This window comes from Helobdella robusta (genome assembly GCF_000326865.2).
Source record: "Helobdella robusta unplaced genomic scaffold HELROscaffold_5, whole genome shotgun sequence".
In the NCBI taxonomy this organism is placed as follows: domain Eukaryota; kingdom Metazoa; phylum Annelida; class Clitellata; order Rhynchobdellida; family Glossiphoniidae; genus Helobdella; species Helobdella robusta.
The window spans coordinates 3,953,480-3,976,729 of record NW_008705254.1 but is presented as its reverse complement, the minus strand read 5'-3'; the positions used below and the strand labels follow the sequence as shown (position 1 = coordinate 3,976,729).

The 23,250-nt window shown below is 32.7% G+C and overlaps 3 protein-coding genes across 3 annotated transcripts; all 3 read left to right on the top strand.

The window, feature by feature from the left end:
- Window positions 1-2,281: 2,281 nt before the first annotated feature.
- Window positions 2,282-2,759, top strand: HELRODRAFT_163504 (hypothetical protein; the record flags this gene model as incomplete). The annotated part of the gene is made up of 2 exons (XM_009027357.1): window positions 2,282-2,294; window positions 2,422-2,759. 2 exons carry the CDS (start codon window positions 2,282-2,284, stop codon window positions 2,757-2,759), a joined length of 351 nt encoding a protein of 116 aa, XP_009025605.1.
- A 2,856-nt stretch (window positions 2,760-5,615) lies between these two features.
- HELRODRAFT_189242 (hypothetical protein) lies at window positions 5,616-13,794 on the top strand (the record flags this gene model as incomplete). Its single annotated transcript, XM_009027356.1, has 16 exons — window positions 5,616-5,688; window positions 8,072-8,190; window positions 8,532-8,629; window positions 8,783-8,835; window positions 9,380-9,396; window positions 9,601-9,762; window positions 10,111-10,206; window positions 10,539-10,899; window positions 11,183-11,298; window positions 11,571-11,657; window positions 12,023-12,139; window positions 12,298-12,397; window positions 12,569-12,712; window positions 12,844-12,911; window positions 13,234-13,393; window positions 13,473-13,794. 15 exons carry the CDS (start codon window positions 5,616-5,618, stop codon window positions 13,351-13,353), a joined length of 1,731 nt encoding a protein of 576 aa, XP_009025604.1. The 3' UTR covers window positions 13,354-13,393; window positions 13,473-13,794.
- A 5,561-nt stretch (window positions 13,795-19,355) lies between these two features.
- On the top strand, window positions 19,356-23,011 carry HELRODRAFT_189241 (hypothetical protein). The gene is made up of 8 exons (XM_009027355.1): window positions 19,356-19,874; window positions 20,049-20,177; window positions 20,621-20,818; window positions 21,031-21,285; window positions 21,533-21,688; window positions 21,885-22,076; window positions 22,317-22,364; window positions 22,501-23,011. The coding sequence occupies exons 1-8, from the start codon at window positions 19,653-19,655 to the stop codon at window positions 22,642-22,644; spliced, it is 1,344 nt and encodes a 447-aa protein (XP_009025603.1). The 5' UTR covers window positions 19,356-19,652; the 3' UTR covers window positions 22,645-23,011.
- Window positions 23,012-23,250: the final 239 nt, after the last annotated feature.

Here is a 23,250-nt window from a genome sequence, read left to right as displayed (position 1 = left end):
CAAAAGTTGAACAGCTTACCAATTTTAACAGTTAAATTAACGTTCATAACTTTTAATTAGTAATTAATTACCTAGTAAATATTAATTAGCAATTAATTGAATTAATTAACAGTATTAACAGGTGAAATTTGTGGACATTTTGCGTCGTACTGGCAAGCATTAACTTGGATTTTCTAATGTTAGTTTTTTTTTTATTTAAAAAATAGTTAAGTCGGATATTTTAAATGTATTTCTTAGTTTGAATTTTTGCAATTTTCAACGGAGGCACAGCACATTTGTGGGGTTTCGCTAATTGTAATGCATTTATTGTTTAATACAAAGGAAAAATTGCCAGTATAGACGGAAGTGTCATAAATGAAAAAAATGCCATTTTTATTATTTAATGCGCCTGTGTATATATATTATTTTTTATCATATACATCATTTTTCATCATATATGTGTATTGTTTTTTATCATATATATCATATTTCAAAAAGTCATTGTAGCTGTCAAAACTTTTCTGTATATTTTTTTATTTTTTGCCAATTGTAAGTAAATATTCTTATCTATACGTTGCAATAATTTTAAAACATTTTTTTAAATTAATTCAGAAATAGGTTAAAAATCATGCCCCAAGCCAAAAACTCGAAATTAATTAACGTACATATATAGAAAGAGGGAAAGAGAGAGAGAGAGAGAGAGGTGGAAGAGAGAGAAAGAGAAGAGAGAGTTAGAGAGAGGGAGAAATTCTTAGGCATACACGCTAAACGCGTTTACAAAAGCGCATCTAATAAGAAAAGATATTTAGTTATGCAAATTCGCAATTAAAAACAAACATCAAAAAAATGTATTACATATTGGGGGCTGTCTGTATTTTTTGACGTGACTGAATTGCCGTGGGTTAGACTCTATTTTTATCATTGCTAAAAATATTATTCAATCAATACATTAAAGTTGTTAAATGATATGTGTGTGTGTGTGTGTGTTTGTGTGTGTGTGTGAGATAGAGTTAGTATGTGAGTGCGTGAGTGTGTGTGTGTGATTTTAAAGCATAGATATATATGGCATAGTAACTGTATAATTTATAAAGGCTATTATATCACATATATTTTGTATTATATCATATATATATATATATATATATATAACTGTATGAGTATATAAGCAAATTGACCTTTTTTACGTCACGGTTATTTTCAAATATGTGCATCTTATGATTTTTGGTAATATAGCTTGATGTGTATTGTCACATTCAAAACATTACTATCGATAAATTTTTTATTAATTTGTTATAGTTTTATCGTGAAAAAAAATTTATTTTTCAAAAATATATTGAAGGCAAAATTTGATCACATAACGAACATCTTCCTATCTGTAATTCCCTCAAGGTTGTTCTATTTTAATTTTTTAACAATTACTTTGGATCACGTACAGTGTTTCAATTTCTATCAAAGTTCACTACATTTTAAACTTGTCATCGTACAAACCTCACACGACGCTACATACGCTATAGCATACATACACGTACATAATCAGATATATTATCACACACAGACACACACACAGACACGCACATACATAACCCGACACACACAGATTAGCACACACTTACAGACAAACGCACACACGTACATACACACACGCGCGCACACACGCACACACATCACATCACATTTATTAATATTGAAAAAGCAAATTTCCTTTTGCAATTTTGAAAATTGTTTAATATTAGTATGAAAATATTTTGCTAAAGATGGTCGGTATCTCAACAAATTTTGAATAATAATTATCGTTATTAAATTATTTCTTAATCTTTTTTATTAAAATCGTTCGTTTAACGTTAACCAATTGAGATAAAAAGAAATTCAAATAAATTATCCTACACGATGATTTGCATAAAATGCTCAATCCTGTTATGACAAATTTAGAACTAAGGGGTAATTAGTTGCTATTAGCTTAGGCAAACATCAATTTATTGGCCTCACCTTCAATTATAACTGATAAGAAGGTTACGAAGAGTGATTTAATTCAGATGAAAACAATCACACACACTAAGTTGCTGTTTGCATGTATTTATATGTAGTTGCAACATGTTTTGAAACGGGAATGAACCTCTCTCTCTCTCTCTCTCTCTCTCTCTCTCTCTCTCTCTCTCTCTCTCTCTCTCTCTCTCTCTTTCTCTCTCTCTCTCTCCTTTCTATAATAGTATAAAAAACAATGTTTTCATCTTTCCATCTCTTCACAGTTGGTTTTTTATTTCTCCCAAGCAAAGCACCCATAAATTATTAACAACCTAATAATATGAACTTTCCAGGTTAGCGTACGCACATAGTTACAGATTCGTTTTGTATGTAGACAGTTCAATAATTATGTATATTTATTCAGTAGTAGTTGCCAAAAATTTATTAAAATCAAAAAATTTCCAAAACCATTTCATTCAGTTACACGCCACTCTAAAATGACTACGGCATCTTCTCTCTTTCTTATCTTCTTCACCATTCAACAAACGACCTTCGGACCAACAAATGCATTCTGTGGAAAAGGTGCTCCGGGCTTTGGCCTGCACTATGACGTAGTATGCCATCACTTGTTACCTGTACACAAGGCAACAATCAACGATGGAAATAAAACTCTAAACATAACTGCTGCGTTCTCGCCAGCCTCAAGCTGTCCTTACGTTATTGATGTATTGAAAGTTACTGCACCTTCTGGAAAGAGTGGAGTTGTGGGAAAATCTGTTGGCGATCGGTGGTCTGTCGCTTGTGAGTTTGCGTGGTGAGGTGGGTGGTGGCTTGTGGTACGTTGAACTTGGTTGGCTGTTGTCTTAGGAAAAATTATCATTGTTATGACTTTTATTATCGCCATGACTCGAAAAGTCTGAATTTTGTAAAGATTGTTCTGCAAGTGAAAACAATGATGGTAATACAAATTGTTTTGATTAAAATCAAAATATTCATATTAAAGTTTATTAAGTTTGAGTAAAATTTAATCAATTACTACAAATGTTGTTTTCAGAAATCGAAATTTTTATTTTATTTTACGTCATAATTTTGTTATTCATCACTGGCAAATTTCTATGTCTTTTCAAATTTTATTCCATTTCTTCTTAATTTTTATAAATTTAAATGACAAATGTGGTTGTTTAACAGTTTAAAAATAAATCTCACCCTAAATTTTCCTTCAAATTATTATTTTTTTCTTTACGTTACATTTAGAGGCGCAAATAATGATGCTAACATAACTTTCAGGCATTCATTAGCTCATCTGGTTTAATGATTTTATTAAAATATCTAAAAAATAAATAATAGACAGATACTAATAGGAACCTTTTGATCGGCAAACTCTTAAATAATTATTAAATGTATTCATTTTTTTAATTAATAATGCCCCACGTATATTGGTTCAACCTTGCATTTAAACGTTCAAAGCTTACATAAAAGCAGTTCGTGCATAAAACGCTTAATTTGCATACCATCGTGATATATGTAAAGGCTAATTGTATAAACAAAAGATTTATTTGTATAAACAAATTAAACTGCCTAGCATAATGTATAGTAGTACATATAAATACGAGGAACACACGTAAGTTGTTGGGCTATGCCAAGGCTAGTAATCGGAACAAGAGTAATTATTTTCATCTTGCTTGCTTGTTTGGTTAATCTGTGAAGCCAGCGTAAACAATATTCTATCGTATCTGCTGTCTCGTTCGTTCGTTGTGTTCGGTCGTGCGTTTTGTTGCTGGTGGCGTGTTTATTGGCTGCTGATGCTGCTGCTGCTGGTTTTTGCTCTTTCGTTGTTGCATTTTTTTTACTGTTGAATTGGTTGTAATGTTTTCTCAAGCGTTTCTTGGAAGCTTGATATAAACACATTGCAAAAGACTGCGGATAGTTTTCATAATTTTTGTTACATTTTGAAACAGCACAATATCTTTCGAAAGGAACAGATCAAATAATAATATTTATAGCAGTTCCGAATGAAAACTGTGTAAGCATTTTTATAGAAAAATAGACAATAAAACATCAAACAACACAAGACAACTTTAGCTTTCTACTATAAAGCAGATAGATAAACATAAAACCGAAACATTTTTGCTATTTGCCATAAAACTTCCATTTGTTTGATTGTAACATGATAGAGGTGTACTGAAAAATAATAGATGAAAGTTTCAGAAGCATGAGTGTTTGAATGTCATTACACGTTCGGTCGTGACTACAGATTGCGATGGCACTTCAACGCGGTGAACAACTTAGGAAATAAGTAGCTACTTCTACCAATCCGTCCATCTGCACACAGACATTTAATGCGTTAAGTGAAAAGTGCACTTGTTATATATAACCTTTTGATCGTTGTTTGAAGTTATATGAGAAATTGAGAAAAGAGCTATGTAGGTTTAGCCCTCTAGCTGTTTCAATGTCAAACTTTTAGGTTCTTTGTATAAATTGGCTTTTATTTAAAAGCCTAACCCATTCTTCCTTAAATAATTAATAAACACGCATACTCCATTAGTTTTAACTTTATTAGGCATGTAAACTTTGGAGAAAAAAAAACTTCAGATTAGTTTTTAAAAACCTCATTGAAACATAACATGCAAACTGTTACTCGCAACATCCTCTCTCTTCAAACTTGATTTCTTTGAAAATACTTCACATTTTTTTCTTACTTTATCACGCGCCCGTAATTATTTGGTTTGTTATTCTTTTTATTTAGTTTGTGTTTGGTATTTTTTTCTAACTTTTATTTTTTTTATTTTTAACAGCAATGTATTCTGTTGTTGTTGTTGTCGTCGTTGTTGTTGTTGTTGATGCTGTTGTTTATATTGTTTTGTTCATCTGTGTTTACAATAGTAATGCTTGTTAATTAATCATTTAGTTAACTTTATTATAACAAAGTAAATTAGGAAAAAATTCCACAAAAATAAAAGACTCAGACGCTGGATAAAATAGGCACAGTGTAAGAAACATACGTTTTAAACAAACAACATAGAGAACAGACAACATATGTAACAATCAAACAATGTGAATAACAAGCTAACAAAACGCATAACAAACTAACAACATGCTAAATAAAGAAAGGCAGACTGAGGCGTAAATCATCTTAGCACATTTTGTAGACCAAATATCACGATGAATTTTATTTCATACATGTTCACATTCAGCTTGTCGTCAGTTTAATTTTAACATAAATAATAACGCCCTTTATTTTATATTAATTTAGCTGTTTGAATTCAAGTATGATAGAAAATGTGAACATGGGCTTAATTTTTATAATGGTACAAATTTATTTGATTGAAAAATGAAGATGATTTTAAGCATTCATAACATCAGTGCTTCTCAAAGTGGTGTCCAATAACTGCCGGTCCGCGATACCAAAAAGTTTGAGAAGCACTGTCTGATGCCACACATGCGACATCTTCAGCTATATATAGATGACGAATAAAAATTTTAAATGAATGAAAGTCTGAAGGCCATCGTTAGTATTATTTATAATTCCAAAAAGAAACATACACGCAGGCGTATCCCATATTAGTTTGCATAACACTGCAAATACGTGCAAACGTTCAATCATCAAACGATTCCATTGTTTGGAAACCTGCTATAGATGTGACGTAAGAAAGCCTAAGAACGAATGAATCCAAATGACCTATTTACCGTACAATCTAATTCAAATCAGTCTGTTTACGTGCTCTCGTGAGGAAGGAGCATGGAAACGTAATTTATTTCTATAACAACGCTTTTATTCTTTTCTTGTAACTGCTGTTTTTGAAGTAAATTCGGTTTGGTATCCATTTATTGCTTCGTTGTTTTGTTTGTGTTGTTTGTCGGTGTTGCATTGTATTGTTTGTGGTATGCGATGAACGAAAAATGCATGTGACATGTGTGTAATGAGCAAATATGTTTGTGAAAAGTTTTTCTGAAAGATGAGAGGGTAAAAGATATTTTTACATTTTTGCCTTAGTTGCTTCTAGCACTCTTCTATATCATGTTCTCCTTGTTTTTGCATGCTTTTAATAAGCTAAGAAAAATATGGTTGCGAAGCATAGGATGTATATGCTGATACACACATATATTACTTTGAGAAACTCACTTTAAAAAATTATATTTAGACAATTTTTTCAGTTGTAATGATAAAGTGAACCGAATTAAAAAGTTTGATTGGAATAGAAAACAGTTAAACAAGGACAATTAGATAACTTGAGGCAATTGTTTTAAATAAATAACTCACTTTAAAAAGTCTAATGTCATTTATGAACTGGCATCTCTTAATTATCATTCAAGCCTTGAGCCTCTGGCTTTAAAAGTTCAAAAAAATTAATTAACGTTTTTTTATGATTAACAGTGATGATATTAATAGCGATAAAAAGCAGTTGCAGTCATGGCATGCTTTGTCTTACATATTTTTATTTGTGGAATTTTTTTTGTGTTTCTTAACAACTTGAATTCTTGACAATTGTATTGTATATTAATTTGTTTTTATTTTAAATTTCTAAAAATTAATAACTTATTCAAAATGTTAGTTCAACTAAATTTACATAAATCAATTTGGGCTGTTGTAAAGTAGAATAATGACTTGTTCTGGGTACATAACTATATAACTACCGGATTATTGTCAGTACAAGATTGTACGCAAGTTTACGCACATATTTTGTTCCTTAAAATTAAAAAAATTAATTTATTAAACTATTTAGGAACTTAAAAATTTTTACAATATTTAATATAAACTGTGGCAAGCGTTTTTCATCCGTTAATTGAAAACTTATGCGTTTAAGAAGCAAGAAAGAGCCGGATGGGATTTGCACAAAGTTGATAAACTTTTTAATATACCAACTTTACGATCAAACTTATTTGATAACTCTGTCTATACCAGTGATCAAAAAAGTTGCAGATTGTTGTTTCTCCAAACTTAGAAATTTTAAAAAAAATAAAAAATATATAACAGTAAATACTCAAGCAGGAAGTCAGTACGTAATAATGTTATCACTAAAAATCCTAAAAAATAAAAAATATAAATCAATAAAAAAAATTTAATCCGAGCACTTGCGGCTATAAAGTTGCGAAAAATCTTTTACGTTATTTTTTTTTGTCTACGCTCGTTTCATTCAGTTCTGTTTTCTGTCATCTTTCGAAGTCGTATCTTTATAATTAATTTTGATGATTCCGTGTGCAAATTTTATGGCGTTTGCTTTTGTTTACGTTTGAATACATGCTACAACTGATACTTCTATGTGAGGTATTAAACTATAATATATTTCATATCTTTAAAATATGGTCAAATTTTATGTTGGAATGTTATTGAATAAATATTTAGCAAACATGATTGTGTATGTGTGTGTGCGTGCATGTGTGTGTGTGTGTATGTGTGTGTGTGTATGTGTGTGTGTGTGTGTGTGTGTTCCGATGTATGTACGCATATGTGTTTAGGTGTCTGTGTTCTGTGTTGTGTATGTCTACATCATCGAAACGGTTTACGAAAATTTTATTATACAGACACATACGTGCGAAATCTGGTGTTAGTTGTAGCGGTTTTCTGGTCCAGATTTCTTTGTGATCTTCTAACATTTAAATCCATTGGCGACATTTTTTTGTTCTACTGTTTTCTTTTTGTTTCTCTGTTTTTGTTTTATTCATTGGATATCATTTATTTTATTCCCTAGGCTTCTATCATCCTAAATATCTCAATTATAATCCTAAATCCCAATATCTTATCCATCCTTACAATATGATATTTTCCCATTATAATCACTATCAGAATCCTCACATATCCATCATCACATCTTAATCATCTCTACACATCACGCCAGATCATACACTACTATCATGATTTTCACCATGCCATATTTTGGCAGACGAGATGTTGTAACTGTTAGATGCTGCACACCTGTAGTTGCATTCTTGCCGTCGAGTTCAAAAACAGAGACGATCCCCGTTTATTATACAAATTTTGTGATGCTTTAAATTCTTAAAAACACTCACCGTAGTATAACGTTACAAACATCACATTACGACAAAATCACATTGTCATTATTAACACATAACTACACCAGGCCACACCTTACTCTACTACATCACGCCACACCACACCACACCAAAACAGTCAAGATAAAATCCGTGATAGATGAGGTCTTTCAGGGTTACGTCATTCAAGCCAGGGATCACATGGACCGGCCCGTCGGTACCTTTGACGTCATCAATCGGACCACCCTGACGTGCGATGTGAGTCGCTAATACGTATTCTTATGATAAGAGAAATGATGGTGATGAGGACAGTTAAGAGATGTTGATAATGATGATGACGAAGATGGTGATGATGATTATGATGAAGTTGGTGGTGATAACGGTGATGGTGATGATGATTTTCATAACGAGAATGACGATGATGATGCTTATAACGAGAGTTATGATGATGATGGTGATGATAATGAAGCAATAACGCAAGTCATGAAACCACCAAGGTTATTAATATTTTCAACCGTAAATATAAATAAATAATATTTATTTAAACTGCTAATACTGTCATTAATTCTGAAAATTTTTAACACTCTCATCTTCAACAGAACGACACGTTATCACAGAAAGGTAAGCACAATCACACGGAGCGTGAGTTCACATGGACGTCAAACAGTGCTGATTTCAGGGGATACATCATTTTCAAGTTGGTTATCTGTTGATGATTTTAAAAAAATATTTATTATCTTTATTACAATCATTATTATTATTATTATTATTGATGATATTATTTTTATTATTCATGTTATAATTATAGTTATATATCAAGTTATGTTCATAATGTTCTTAAAACGTCTAGTGCAACGGTTCTACGAAATGCAACACTGTTCTGGAAGGTTGTAAGCCATCCAGGTATCTCTCAATTAATTCGTTCATTTGTTTGTTGGTTCGCTTGTTCGTTCATAAATTAGTCAAACATTTACTGTTTGGTTGTTTTGCGTTTAGTCATTTCATTGTTCATACAGATGTTCACACCAGCGTTCGTACAAATGTTCTTTTTCGTTTATTCAGTTTTCTCGTTCAGCATTCGATTTTTTTATTTTTTGACTTAACATTCGTTCATAGACCTAAAACAGTCGGTTGAACAAGTTTCACGTGCCTCACCTCACTTCAATTTAATTTGATTCATCGGAATAACTTTTTAATTTAACATTTATTTTGAGTGACCCAGTTTTAAAGCGTACAAGTGCACATTAGTTATTATGAACCCTGTTGTAATCAGCTTTTTTTAATAAAAACCCCTCGAGTTAGTGAATGTAAAGACAAGTTTCATTAACTGAATACACATTCAAAATGCATCAGACGCCGTTGAGTAAATCTTCATTGCGTAAATAATTTCCCTGTACTTGAAAGGTTGTGTTAATCTAATTAAATATATTTTTATTTTTCTTCGCAGTTTATATTGGGACGCCGGTGAGTTCAACGTTTACGAATCTAAAATGAAAAAAATTTCAATCTTGAATATAATTTATTACCTCAAAAGTTTGTTCAAATGTTTTCATTAACATTAGCATTTATGATAATTATGTAGTGGATTTTATTAACACAAATTTCGTCGAGTGCATCATCAGGCATTTAATAATTTAATAAGTAGGTGCCCACCACCATTGTTTGCAGGAGTTCAGCGGTCTGGTCAGCAAAGTGAACAACATCTCAAACGACGTTCAGAATTACCAAATTCGGTGGTTTGTGGACCAGGTGGCTGTCCACTTTGAAATAAGGGCCAAAGTTGAGTTGAACAAATATTTCGCAATAGCTCTGTCGAAAGATTCAAAAATGGTTCGTTTCAGTCTGCTTAGTCATACTGATTCGTCGTTTTTATTAAAAGTTTCTATGTTTTTAAAGTATGAATCAGCGTGCGTTGTCATTTAATGTTTACGAAGATGTCAGATAGTAATTAACTACTCACAATTTTATGCCTCCAGTTTGGTGATCTGATATTCAAACTTCAATCACCAGCTAACCAAATTTTTCATTCAATATATTTTTCATTAAGCAAATGAAAAATACTATTAAATCAACAACCAATAAACCATGCAATCATCATTCGTCAAACAACCAAGCAATCAATTTTCTTCTAACCAACCAGCCAATCAATCGTTTGTCATCAACCAATCACCGCTCCAGACAGACGACAGTGTGGTGGCTTGCACTCCAAATGGTGTGAAGATGAGTTGGAACTTCGTTGAAGAGAATGATCTGCAGAACGTCATACTTAAAAATGTTAGCCAGCATCATCATTGTCGTTGGTCATTCGCATGACCAGAAAATTACAAATTTCAATTGTCGAAATGATTTTAAGATGATGTAATTTGTCGAGAACTGAAAACTTTAAAGGTGGTGAACCGCTTTCAACTGAATAACGCACTTCATAAATTAAAATTTTTACTTTATAAAAATTAAAATTTTTACTTTATAAAAATTAGGTTAGGCTAGGTTATAGCGTTGAATTGTATACATTTTAAAGAATACAGTGCTAAAACGAATTTTAATTGAAATCAAACTAAAAGTGTGACACCGACCCACATAATTTCATCTGACCTGACCTACATTAGCCGACGTACAACCTGCTCCCTGAACTATCCAACGTCACATACGTCGACGGAGAGGTCGTCTGCTCATTTGCATTGTTCAAAACAGAATTCCACCGATACCACATAACCGCAAGTAGTGGCAATACCAACAAAGACGTGGATGGCAGTCGAAGCCGCTTGATTAAGGACGAATCCGCCGCAGATTACGACAAAGTTCTATTCGCAGGGGACGGCGAGTACTACATTCTTGTGGCCAGTGGCAGTCAGAGGAAGGGTCATCTGGGCAACCACGAGTGGGCCACCTCACACGGACCTCTCACTTTTTCCATGGAAATAATAAGTGACGTTGGTCTCGTGGAGAAATACAACGTTAAAATTCACGGTTGGTTGGTTCTCTGTTGCCGCTGATGTTGTTACAACTGTTCAACATCGTTGTTTTATGGCTTTAGTAGCTGTTTTGTAGTTTGATTTGTGTGTGTGTGTGTGTGTGCGTGTGTGTTTGTGTGTGTGTGTGTGCGTGTTGTTCTTTTGGAAAACATAGTATAAAGTTATTAAATATGTGTGTATTTGTGCGGGTCCACCGTTCAAACGGATTGCAAACAATTGAAACAAAACAACTCTATGACATGATGTTAATATTAATAGCAGCAAACGCTCAAACACAGGCGTCCTGATGGTCATTGCATGGACATTCGCGGCCAGTGTGGCCGTCATCCTTCCTAGGTACTTCAAAATTTCGTCCATCAGAATCAAAATCTTTGACAAGCCTTTCTGGTTCTCTGTACGTTTTGTTAATATTTTTTTCAGGTTTTACTTTTGCAAGATGCTCAAGTTTATCAGACACATCACATCCCTTTTTTAATTTACTCATATGAAAATGATATAATGTGAGTTAAGTTAATGATATGTAAGCGTCTGAATATATGAGAATAAAATAAGGAGAATGAAATTAAAGTAATATTTATTTAATATATGTTATTTTTTATATTTCTATATTTATTCATTATTTTAAATAATTATAAAAATAATTAAAAAATAATAAACAATTAAAAGTTCCACTTCATCCTGTTCATGTCCGCCATCCTGCTTACCATCATTTCTTTCGTCCTCATCTTCGTTGAGGTCGGCCGCTACTCTATCGTGAGTTCCCAATTGTTTAATTAACTTAACTTTCTCAACTTAACTAAATTTTTTAATTGGTTTAATTAATTCATTCATTCACTCATTCCTTTCTTTGTTTGCTCGTTCGTTCATTTATTCATTTGTTCGTTTATTCATTCATTCATTCATTCATTAATCATTCATTCATTCATTTATTCATTCATTCATTCATTCATTTTTTGTTGTCATAGTTATCATAAATTTTTTTCATACTAGAGCGTTGTAATCTGCAATATTTTTCAACATGTTGGGAAACATTACAAAACGGTGTATGTATAATATGTATTGACATGTTTTACATGCAACTAACAAATGGGGCATTTAATTTCGACATTCGTCGCCAGGTGCATGGAATCGGAGCGGCCCATCCGGTACTCGGTATAATTGTAACGGTTCTCATTGTCTTCAATGCAAGTTTCTTCCTTCGTTATTTTTTATTTTACTACGTTGGCAATGATGTGGTTTTTGTTGTTTTGGAGTGTTGTTGCAGTTGCATTGCGGTTGATGTAATTTGATGTGACTAGATCTTGAATCGTTGTTTGTTACTAACTAGTAGACAATGCAACAAAAACTTGACGTCAGAAAAATAAATTGGTTGATGAAAGGAATATTTCAACAGGCCGTGTTGGCCTTCTTCAGGTGCGACATACGGAGCAAGAATCGATGGCTCTTCGATTTGTTTCATTACGTCATCGGTCAGACGTCATACTTCATCGCATGTCAGTTGTCGTTTCTTCGATTCATCTATTCATTTTTTTGGTCTTAAAGCTTTTCACCAAATGTTTTCAACGACTATAATAATGTTGTCAAAACGGTTATAATAACTTTTTTTCGTGGCAATGGAAAATGTATTTATTTCGCACTAACGACATATCAACGTTTTCCCACAGTGATCACCATCCTGTTGTCAGTCTTTCTTTCCAAACTCACCCTGCCTTCTTGGTGGCCGTGGGTCGTGTTGGGCCACATGGGGTGGCAGGCCCTCATCGAATTCTTCCTCTATACCATCAAGTTCTACAAGGAAAGAGTTAGAAGTTCGTGCAAAATTTGTATCCATTACGTCATCAAATAGAAAAATTTCGCTGGTTTACCAATTTTTTATATTTTTCTCTTAAATTGTTTTCGGTAAATAATGCTTCCTGCAATTTGTTTACTTACTTTGCAGCAATAAACAGACAGAACAAAGAAAATGAAGAAGGAGAAGCCAAAGAACCAAGAGTTCAAGTTCCGGCCGTTAGTTATTAGGATATGATTATAATTTTTTTCATTCATTCATTCATTTATTTATTAATCTATCCATTTATCTAATCTATCCACTCATCTATTTATTCATCTATCCATCTACGCATTCATTCATTCAAGCTTCCATTCATTCATTCATTCATTCATTCATTCATTCATTCATTCATTCATTCATTCATTCATTCATTCATTCATTCATTCATTCATTCATTCATTCATTCATTCATTCATTCATTCATTCATTCATTCATTCATTCATTCATTCATTCACTCACTTATTCAATCATTCATTCAATCAATCAATAAATCAGCGATTAAACTCGCTACCACCACAACTGCTCTTGGTCCACGTCATTGGAGTCATCATCTTCACCATCGTCATCTCAGTCGGCATCTACGCAGCCAACTGAATGGAAACAATCTGCATACATAGATACAATTTTTTTTGTTAGATGGTGATATATTTTTATTATTATCTTTGTTGTCGTCATTGTTGCTATTATAACTATAATAATTATTATCATTTTTATTACTCTTAGAATATTATTGGTGTTAATCTGGAAGGCCCAAGCCAAATAACCCTAGTGACCCCTTCTTCAAGGGCCTGCGTATGTATATGACGCTAATTTTGTCTGTTGTACCGTCTGGCTATTTATTCGATTATGTGGAAAAGTTTACCTTTATTTTGTTTCATGTAATTGAAGAGCGAACTTACAATCCAACGTTTAATGGTTGGTACCTGGTGTTTAAATTTCGATCATTTTCATTACTCTTTTATTAGTATTTTTATCATTGAGATGAAATTATCTTCATTTTATTTGAATGAATTAAAAGTGGAGCTATATAATAAAAAGTCATACAAAATTGAAAAAAATACTTGTTTGTGTTTTGCGGCGACGTGTTGGTGTAACGGTAAGGTGTCTGGCAATGGAGATGCATTGACCGAATTCGACTGCAAAGAGAGCCCACTTATCACGTGCAATGTGCGTCATGCGTTATTTCACGTGTATTTGTTGATACAAGCACTGTGTCTTTGTTGTTAGTCCCTTGGAAAAATATTTAAAAGAGAATTGTTTATATAATTATAATTTAAATGAATAAATAAATTTATTTTTATATAAATGATTAAATTTGAACGGCAGACCAATTGAGTTGCTCAAATCAGAGGCGGCCCGCGAAGCTATTTTATGTGGCCCGCGAGGCCTTGTTCGCCAGAAAAAAGGTCGTCAGCCAGGCATTATGAACAAAAAAAGGAGTCACAAATCTTAAAAAAACTCTCCCCCGGGTCGAAAAACTTTGCTTTTTAGGTACATATGCGGCCCTTCAAAAGTAAAACAGTTCTCAATGCGGCCCTCACAGCAAAAAGTTTGCCCACCCCTGGCTTAAATAGTTTCATTTATTTTATTTCATATATAGACAGACAAGTGTCTAAGAAACCATCATCTTCATCATCATTTTGATGTTTCGTCTCATGTATGATTAGTCATGTAATTGAATTAATCATTTGCGTTGTCGTCATCATTATATCAATTTAATGTATCATTTTCATGTATAATTACAATGTATCATTAAGATATATAATTTTATCATCTTAATTTGACTGTAGTTGTGTTAATTATAATAAAATTTTGAGATCATTACCCCATTTGGCACATTAAATATAAGACTTATAATAATAATAACTTTAATTAGCAAGGTCTCATCACTTTTTTTATTATCATCATCATCATTACTATTATCATCATCATCATTACCATCATCATCATCATCGCCGCCCTCTCGATTAATTACATTTTTTGTAGAATCAATGCACCTAATGTTTGCAAGTAAATTGCAAATCATCAAAAGAAACGTTATTTTTTCGTACATGTTTGTTTGTTTGTTTGTGTGTGTGTGTGTGTGTGTGTGTGTGTGTGTGTGTCCGTGTGTTTTTGTATAATTCAATAAAAAATTATTTTCATCAAACAAATAATCCAAATTTTCCATTCCAGTCACCATCACCACCATTGTTATCAACATCCTCATCGCTATCACAATCTTTCACTCCTCATGTTCACTATCATCATCGACATCTTCATCCTCTTCACTCACATTGTTTAACATGTGTTGAAGCATCGTGACTAGACATCATCATCGTCCTTATCACCGCCACCATCGCTATCGTAATCATCATCTTATTCATTCACATTGTTATGTTTTGTTATTTTTCAGTCAATTTTATTCGTTATTTATTCAACACATAACTTTACCATAAAATCGTCGTTGTCATCATTTTCCGGAGGTTGCTGACATCTCCACTGCTATAAACATTCACTTCGGATGACAACTTGATCATCATTCCCGCTGTCAACTGTCATCTTCATCATCCCAATCATCATCTTCTTCGTCATCTTCTTCCTCCTCATTATCACCATCATTCTCATCTTTATCGTCATTTTTATCCTCATCATCATCATATCATCATCATATCATCATATCATCATCATCATATCATCATCATATCATCATATCATCATCATCATATCATCATCATTATCATCATCTTCTTCTTCATTTTCTTCATCTTCCTCATCTTCTTTAAAATCCACATTATTATCAATTATCATCTTTCCCATCATCATTCTAATTATCATCATCATCACATCAATAACAACCGCCATCATCATCATCGTCGTCGACACAGTTTTTCTAAATGTTTCAACTTCAACAAAAGACACCAGACGTATATAAAACCACGGGCGGTCAAAAGTTCAACGAGCTATAGGTGAAATGAAATTAATTACAATTGAATGAAATTAATTTAAATAAATTAAGTTATAAATAGAAAAAGAGGTAAATAAATCTATTAATAAGAGATAAATGCAGATAAAAATAATTAGATGAATAAAAATAAGCAAACAAGTGAGTACATACACACACACATACGCGCACACATACACACACACATACACACACACAAACACACACGTATCTATACATATACACACATCTATATATAATATATAACCACATAAATGATATATGATAAATCAGCTTCATCATAACCATCAGCTTCAACATTATAAACCACATTAACTAAATCAACAAAGTATCAATAGCAACAATATCAGTGTTAACTTATGCAACAGCATATACAACAACAACAATTACATCAAATATAAACAACAGCACAAGCGATAACATGAATAATAGCAAAAACAACAACACAACAACGTCGTCAACAACAACAACAACAGCAATTACGCCAACATGAAAGCAGTAACGCAAACAACAACATCGTCAACAACAAATTTATTTTTATTGTAAGATCGATTGGGTAGCCATGGTGAAAACAGTCGATATGTAAACAATCTTGGTGACATTTTCGTCATCGTCGTCGTATTTTTTTGTCATTTTTGTTGTTCTAATTAATGTTTTTCCCGTAGTTGCTGATATTTCATTAATGTTAGTGATGTTGTTAAAGTCAATATTGTCATAGTTGTTGTTGTTGTTATTGTTATTGTTGTTTATGTTGTCATAGTTGTTGTTGTTGCTGCTATTGTTGATGTTGTTATTATTGATGTTGTCGTTGTTGTTGTTGTTGCAGCTGCTGTTGCTGTAGTTGCGTTTGTTGATGTTGTCGTTGTTGTTGTTGTTGTGGTTGCTACTGCTCTTGTTGTGATTGTGGTTAATGCTGTTGTTGTTGTTGTTGTTGCTGCAGTTTTTGCCGTCAACACAAGTTTCGTTAATTCTAGGTTAACGTTTTTACCTGGTCGTATTTTCTTTCCTGTTGTTGCTGCTTTCATGTGCAAAGTTTTTCCACCAAGAGATCATCACGAGTGCTTCTTTTCATATATTTTGACCCAATTATTTGCGGCTCTGTCATTAGTTTCTCCATAATTTTCTCATACCTTTTCTCGCTCCCCAATTGTATGTTCAGTTTTTGTGTTGGCTCTTTGTTGTTTTTTATAAATACAAAAAGCACACACCACATACACACACACACACACAAACACGCCACAAATGCACACTTACACACTAATATATCTAGGTATATAAATATATACACACGCATATCCATATACGCATTATGTATTTATTTATTAAAATAACTATTTATTTGTATATATTTATGTGCGTACGTGCGTTCATATAATGATGGTGATAATGATGTAGCAAATGATGATAATAATGAGGATAATGACGTTAATGATGATGATGATGACGTTAATGGTGATGATAATGATGCGGACTGTTAATTAAGACCCGCTTATTGTTCCTAATTATTTTTATAGACAGCTGTATAATGATGATTACATAATCAGTTCCAACAGTGATGATGATGACGATGATGATGATGACGACGGTGATGATGATGATGGTAATGATGATGATGATGATGATTATGATGGTGGTGGTGGTGATGATGATGGTGACAAATACAGCAAGGACAAATACACTGATGACAATCGTGACAGCAAAGAAGAGGCTAAGAGTTATTGAATGAGAGATTGTTTAAAAGAAAGAAAAAGAAGGAGAAAGAAGGAAAAAGAAGAAGAAAGAAAGAAAAAAATGAGAAAGAAAGAGAGAAGAAAGAAAAAAGATAAAGAGATTCATTTCGCCATCAGACTGCCCTTTATTATTATTCTTATTTTTATTGTTATTATCACTATTGCGTTATTAATATTGACGATAGAATGATAATCACTAAGTCTAAAAAGTACATTTTTAGCATTTCTTTCCAATGGTTTAGAAAACAATTCTTTCCCAAACATATTAGAGTCAATAAAACTAAAAAATCTGTTGATGAGCTAATGATTTTAAATATATTTGTCTCTGATTTTCATCGAAACAACGTAAAATAATTTTAAAAATGTTCAAGGGATAAATTAAACAGCCATAAACCCCACTTTCTTCATTTCATACCAACATCACTACTCCATTACCATATATCATCGCTGAAGCAATAACAAATGCTGATATGTAATAAATGTTAGAGATAATTGTTAAAATTATAGCAATAAAAATGAAGGAGCCATCATAACTAGCAGAACGTTCATGCATTCCATCACATAAGCACACACACATCGACTAAATACATATTTTCATAGTGGTAACCATAGAGACGGGTCTTATATTTGCCGTGCTGTACCCCCCTTCTCGACAATATTCGAGAAACGTCCATTCCACGTTTCTTGGGCTGGTGGTGATAATCATCTATGGTAATGACAATAATATTAGTTATTAATTTAAGAGACGTTATTAATGTTTTTTTTAATGTTGTTTCTACAATTTTGTTTATAATTTTGACAGGTAGTTGTTGTTTTTATTGTTATTCTGTCTCTGGTGTTATACTGCTATGACTGATGTCATTGCTACTAATTATTTGATTCGTTTTTATTGAAAATATTATCTTCATTGTTGGTTATATTGTTGTTGTTGTTTTTGTTGATGTTTTTACTGTTGTTGTTGTTTTTGTTGTTGTTTTTGTTCTATGAAGTTTTCTATGAAAGGGAATGAGATTTCATCTGCTTTGTTTATCGCAAACAATATAATTTTTATACATGCACACGTACAAACATGCGCTTGCTTATGTATATTCAAGATGATCTTACGTAAAACCACACACCGAATATCTCAACAAACAAACATACATACATACATACACACATAGAGACATACAGACATACATAAATACATATATACAAACAAGCATACAAAACGATACATACATACAATATAGACACATTCGTTTGTAAGCACCTTTATTTTTCAGGCAAGCAGAAGCATTCGTGGAACAATGGCAATTCATTTCATTGTCGACTGAATAAACGATTATAAGAACGCATGCATACATCAACATCACGTGAGCATTCACACAAGGAAAATTTCTTCTACTAATGTAATATCAATATACGACTTTTGTATCTATGTACAACTTTGTATCAATTTACACTTTTTGTATCAAACATGCAACTTTTATGCATATCAATGTACAACTTTTGTATTAACGTACAACTGTCTTCACTGACCTTACACAAAATAGAAATGAGTAAAATATATTTTACTTAAAATCATTTAAAATCTCCTTTAAAATCATTTAAAAATTCAAAAATCATATTTTCCCGCCATCAAATTCTTTCACATTTCATTCATCTCCTGTCTATCAGTTTATCACACTTTGAATATATTTTCAAATAAATAATTGTATATATATATATATATATATATATATATATATATATATATATATATATATATATGTAACATACACATACATATGTGTATATAAATAAATAATATGTGTATGTATTTATAGAAGCTATAACATACATGCATCGAACATGGTACTACATTCATGTTGGTTGACATGACATGAGGATAGAAAAGATAGGCCTATTCAGTGCGTCAGGCGTAGCTATTATGAAGAGCTGTTTGCTCCAGCCGTCAATATAAAAAAAAAAACATTCGATGCCTACTTCCACAAATAGAATTTAAACGCCGTTCTGTCTCTTGGCTTTCGCTGTTCCTGTGCCTGTTGCCGACGTGTTGCTCAGGAAAACATTGTTGTAAAAATTTTGTGAAATTTTTAAATCTGTCGTCTGTGGGATACTTTTGACATTCTCATTCGTAACTACAAACATGAAACTATTACTGCTTCGCACATGAAAAATTCCAAATAAAAATCAAATAAAAACAATTAAATTAACCAGTAAGATCGTGTTGAGAACAACGTACGATACCGTTGCGAACATGACGTCAGAAAACGACAAACAGAGATTGTACACGTTGGACGATTCGGTCCAATTCAGTAATGCACTGAGAGCACTGGAGGTGAGCATCAAGAAACACCTGACGAAGGATCTGTCCCTAGAAGAAGATGAGAAGGGGAAGAAGGTTCCCAGGACGTTAAGCAGTCTCCGTAGGGAACACTCGCTCGCATCCTCTGCCAAAATGCCCAACCGAATTGACAAGGTTTTGCATTTTTACGACTGCTAATACATGGTTTAATATTTTATAATAAACTTTTTTTCCAATATTTGACGTAAAGTTACATACAATTTTGAATAAATTGAAACCGAAATTTATTTTTATTTCAGTATTAATATGTTAAACATGATAAGTGAACATGAACGCAACATAAACTAGGTGATCGTATTCACGAAGATAGTGATCTTGAAGTTAGGTGACATCGACACAATGCGTGACAAGTTCTCGGCTGACGTCTTCATTCAGTGCAAGTGGAGGGAACCTGCCCTCGATGGCAAGTTTAAATCGGTTCGTTCCAACTTCTTTCTATAAACTAAGTCGATGGCTCACAAGCACTTTTTAAGTTGTAAATAGTTATAACAGTTTGAACTAAATTCTTAGACTTGAATTTTCATATTCAGTTGAAATAATAAATTATAATTAAAAAATTGTTGAAGTGGTTTTTGAAAAATTTTGTGTGTTCAGATTACTGAAAAATGTAATTAGTCTAATATCTCTTCTCAAAAAAGCAAAGGGCATTGCAATGAAAAATTTACCATAAAAATAAAAAATTGAAATTATTTTAAACATAGTAAAAATTTGACTACAAAACTAGAGACAAATTCTTTAAACGTTAAATTAAAAACATTGAATATTAACAAATTGGCAAAAATTTTTAAGTTCCAAGTGTTAATTCAACGAAAAGAAGCAAATTACACACATAACATTGTTAAACAATCTCCGAACAACAGCAAAAGGACCCGATTAATTGGGAGTTGTATTGGAATCCTCGCCTCTCCCTTGAAAACGTCATTGGAGAGCCAAAAGAGCAAATCTGGCACACGTTAACGTTTGATAATTTCGGCCAGGCCATCATCTGCGAGAAAAGAAGGGTCACCGGTGCCTTCTTAGAATTCATGGAACTTTACCAGTTCCCTTTTGATACACAGGTTTCATTTATCTGTAAATGTTGTGTTTTGTGAGAAAAGATATGGTTACAAATTAAGTAAGTTAAAATTTTCATCAAATTTTGTGGCCAAATAAAATATAGTTATTGTTATTGTTAAGTCTGTTCTAAGAAGGAAAGAGAAGTTTTCAAACTAGTTAACTTTCGTCGTCTAATTTGTTCAAACTGACTCAAAATTCTGCACTTTCGAATAAGGATTTGTCGGTCTCAGTGATCTCAGATCGTGACCAATCAGAGTTGGAGTTGATAGAGGATCCAAAGGAGAAATGCCTGTTGAACGTCATGTCGTTTGCTGACGTGCAGGAGTGGAAACTGCACGATGGCTGCACGACGTGGAAGGAGGTGAAGGAGGAATCATTCAACACAACCAAGAAACATCCTGCATTCGGTGCTTCCTGTAAAGTCTCCAGGAGGCCACAATTCTTTTTCTGGAATATTTTTGTTATTATGGTTAGTTGCTTGTCTTTGCTTATTGTTGTTATTATTATAAATTCATTTATTACCAATCAATATTTTACTCCTACATAGTTGTGCTCATACTCCTACAAATCCCATCTCCAATGTTACCGCTTATTTCATAATTACATTGAAACAAAGTTTATCATTTGAAACACACAATAACATTGAATATGAACTGAAATGTTACCTGGCATCATCACCACCACAACAAGAATCAACGAAACAACTCTCCACGCAGACGTTGATATGCAGCTTGTCGTTCGCTACCTTCTCCGTCTCCTTCACCTTACCACAAAATCGCCTTCAGTTGACCTTCATCTTGTTGTTGACGACAGTTTCATTCAAATTTGTGGCCAACCAGAATCTGCCCAGCATCTCTTACCTCACCTATCTCGTTCGTTGCTTATTATTTTCTAATATTTTTGGTGGTCTTTTCAATGAAAATAAGTTTCAAATTGCCAGTTTTAAACACGAGGTGACATTTTTTGGCAAGTCGTTAAATACAAATTTTTTAGTTGTGAATTTTAAATGGTGTTTATACTAAGTGTTAAACTATCGGATTGCGACAATCCCTGCCTTCCACATGGCAGGATCGATATATATTAGGACTGATGGGAATCCTGACAGTCATCTGCGTTTGGCACGCTATCGTTTTCTTCATTTACACATCCACAAAGTGCAATCAATCTCTCGTCGGCAACCTGGACAACATCGCTGCTGGCATTTTCGGAAGCATCTACATCCTTTTCCATCTCGCTTTTATTTTTACGGTGGCCTGTGTGGTTAGAAAATGTTTCTTTATATACAAACTTTGAATAATGTTTATTCATTTGTTATCTGTTTGGAAATTTTCCTCTATGAGTATTTGTTTGATACGCTTGTTTATTCGTTAATTCGTTCGTTGGAATTTATTCCTACCTGTTTCAATATTTTTATGAAGCGTTTACTTTGGAGCGTTAATGAGCTTAACCAATTTAAAAGAATTTGAGCCTTAATAATTAATTTATAAAACGTTCAACCAGAAAAAGGACAGTGCTGGTCATGGAAACGAACCAGTTTGTAGCGACGACGTAAGCTTAAATTCAATACATTCCATGTAGTTTATTGAAAATGAGTGTAAAATCTTTAATTTCAAAGTTGCTGTAATGAAACTGATCGATCAAGTTTCAATTTAAATATACTAAAATAATTAATCGCCGACACAAGATGACGTTCGATGAGGATTGCACGGACGACTACAGCCTTCCTAATCAAGATCTGGGAGACAGTGGACCAGGATTAGCAGCAGCAACGCACGCAGACAACAGCGACAACAACCAAGCCGTCATCGCCGCGTGTGGTTTTGAATAAAGTTAATGCGTGAATGCCGACCACGCGCGCGTATTCACCCTACGTACATACAAGTACATAACTGTTCACACGTTCTATCAGTCATCGGCTTCTTGAATGTTTAATGTTCAATGTTTAATAACATTCTACCAATGTTTTCAATCATGGTTTAGATATTTTCGTTCGTCAATTTGTGACATTTGATCTATTTCTACATTTAAATATAACTTGTCGTACGTGTACAGACGGCAATTATTTAAAGACAAGCATTTGTAACTATATTTTATAATTTATTGTAAAACATTTCATCTCACATAAGTTCGTAAATAAACATGCTATTTTATTGCTCATCATTTATAACAAACCATTGTAAAAAAAATTATTATTCATTCAAATATCTTTGTTTTTTCATGATAACAACTAATATTACGTTGTAAAAAATTTAATTGAAAAAATTGAATAATGCCGATTTTTCAATATTTTTAGCATATTATAAAACTGTAGTGTTATTGGTCAATAAGCAAATTTTACAAGATATCTTAAATACTTTGGACGTTTGAACGAACCATTCATCTACACATTTCTGCCGTTCAAGTTGGCTACTTATGTTACCTCTTTTTTCACTCT

Excerpts from the sequence above, each read along its gene's own strand:
- HELRODRAFT_189241 (XM_009027355.1), top strand. The coding sequence starts at position 19,653 with ATGACGTCAGAAAACGACAAACAGAGATTGTACACGTTGGACGATTCG. Across the intron at positions 22,077-22,316 it reads TTTTTACGGTGGCCTGTGTG|AAAAAGGACAGTGCTGGTCA; the intron begins GTTAGAAAATGT and ends ACGTTCAACCAG. Across the intron at positions 22,365-22,500 it reads AACCAGTTTGTAGCGACGAC|ATGACGTTCGATGAGGATTG; the intron begins GTAAGCTTAAAT and ends CGCCGACACAAG.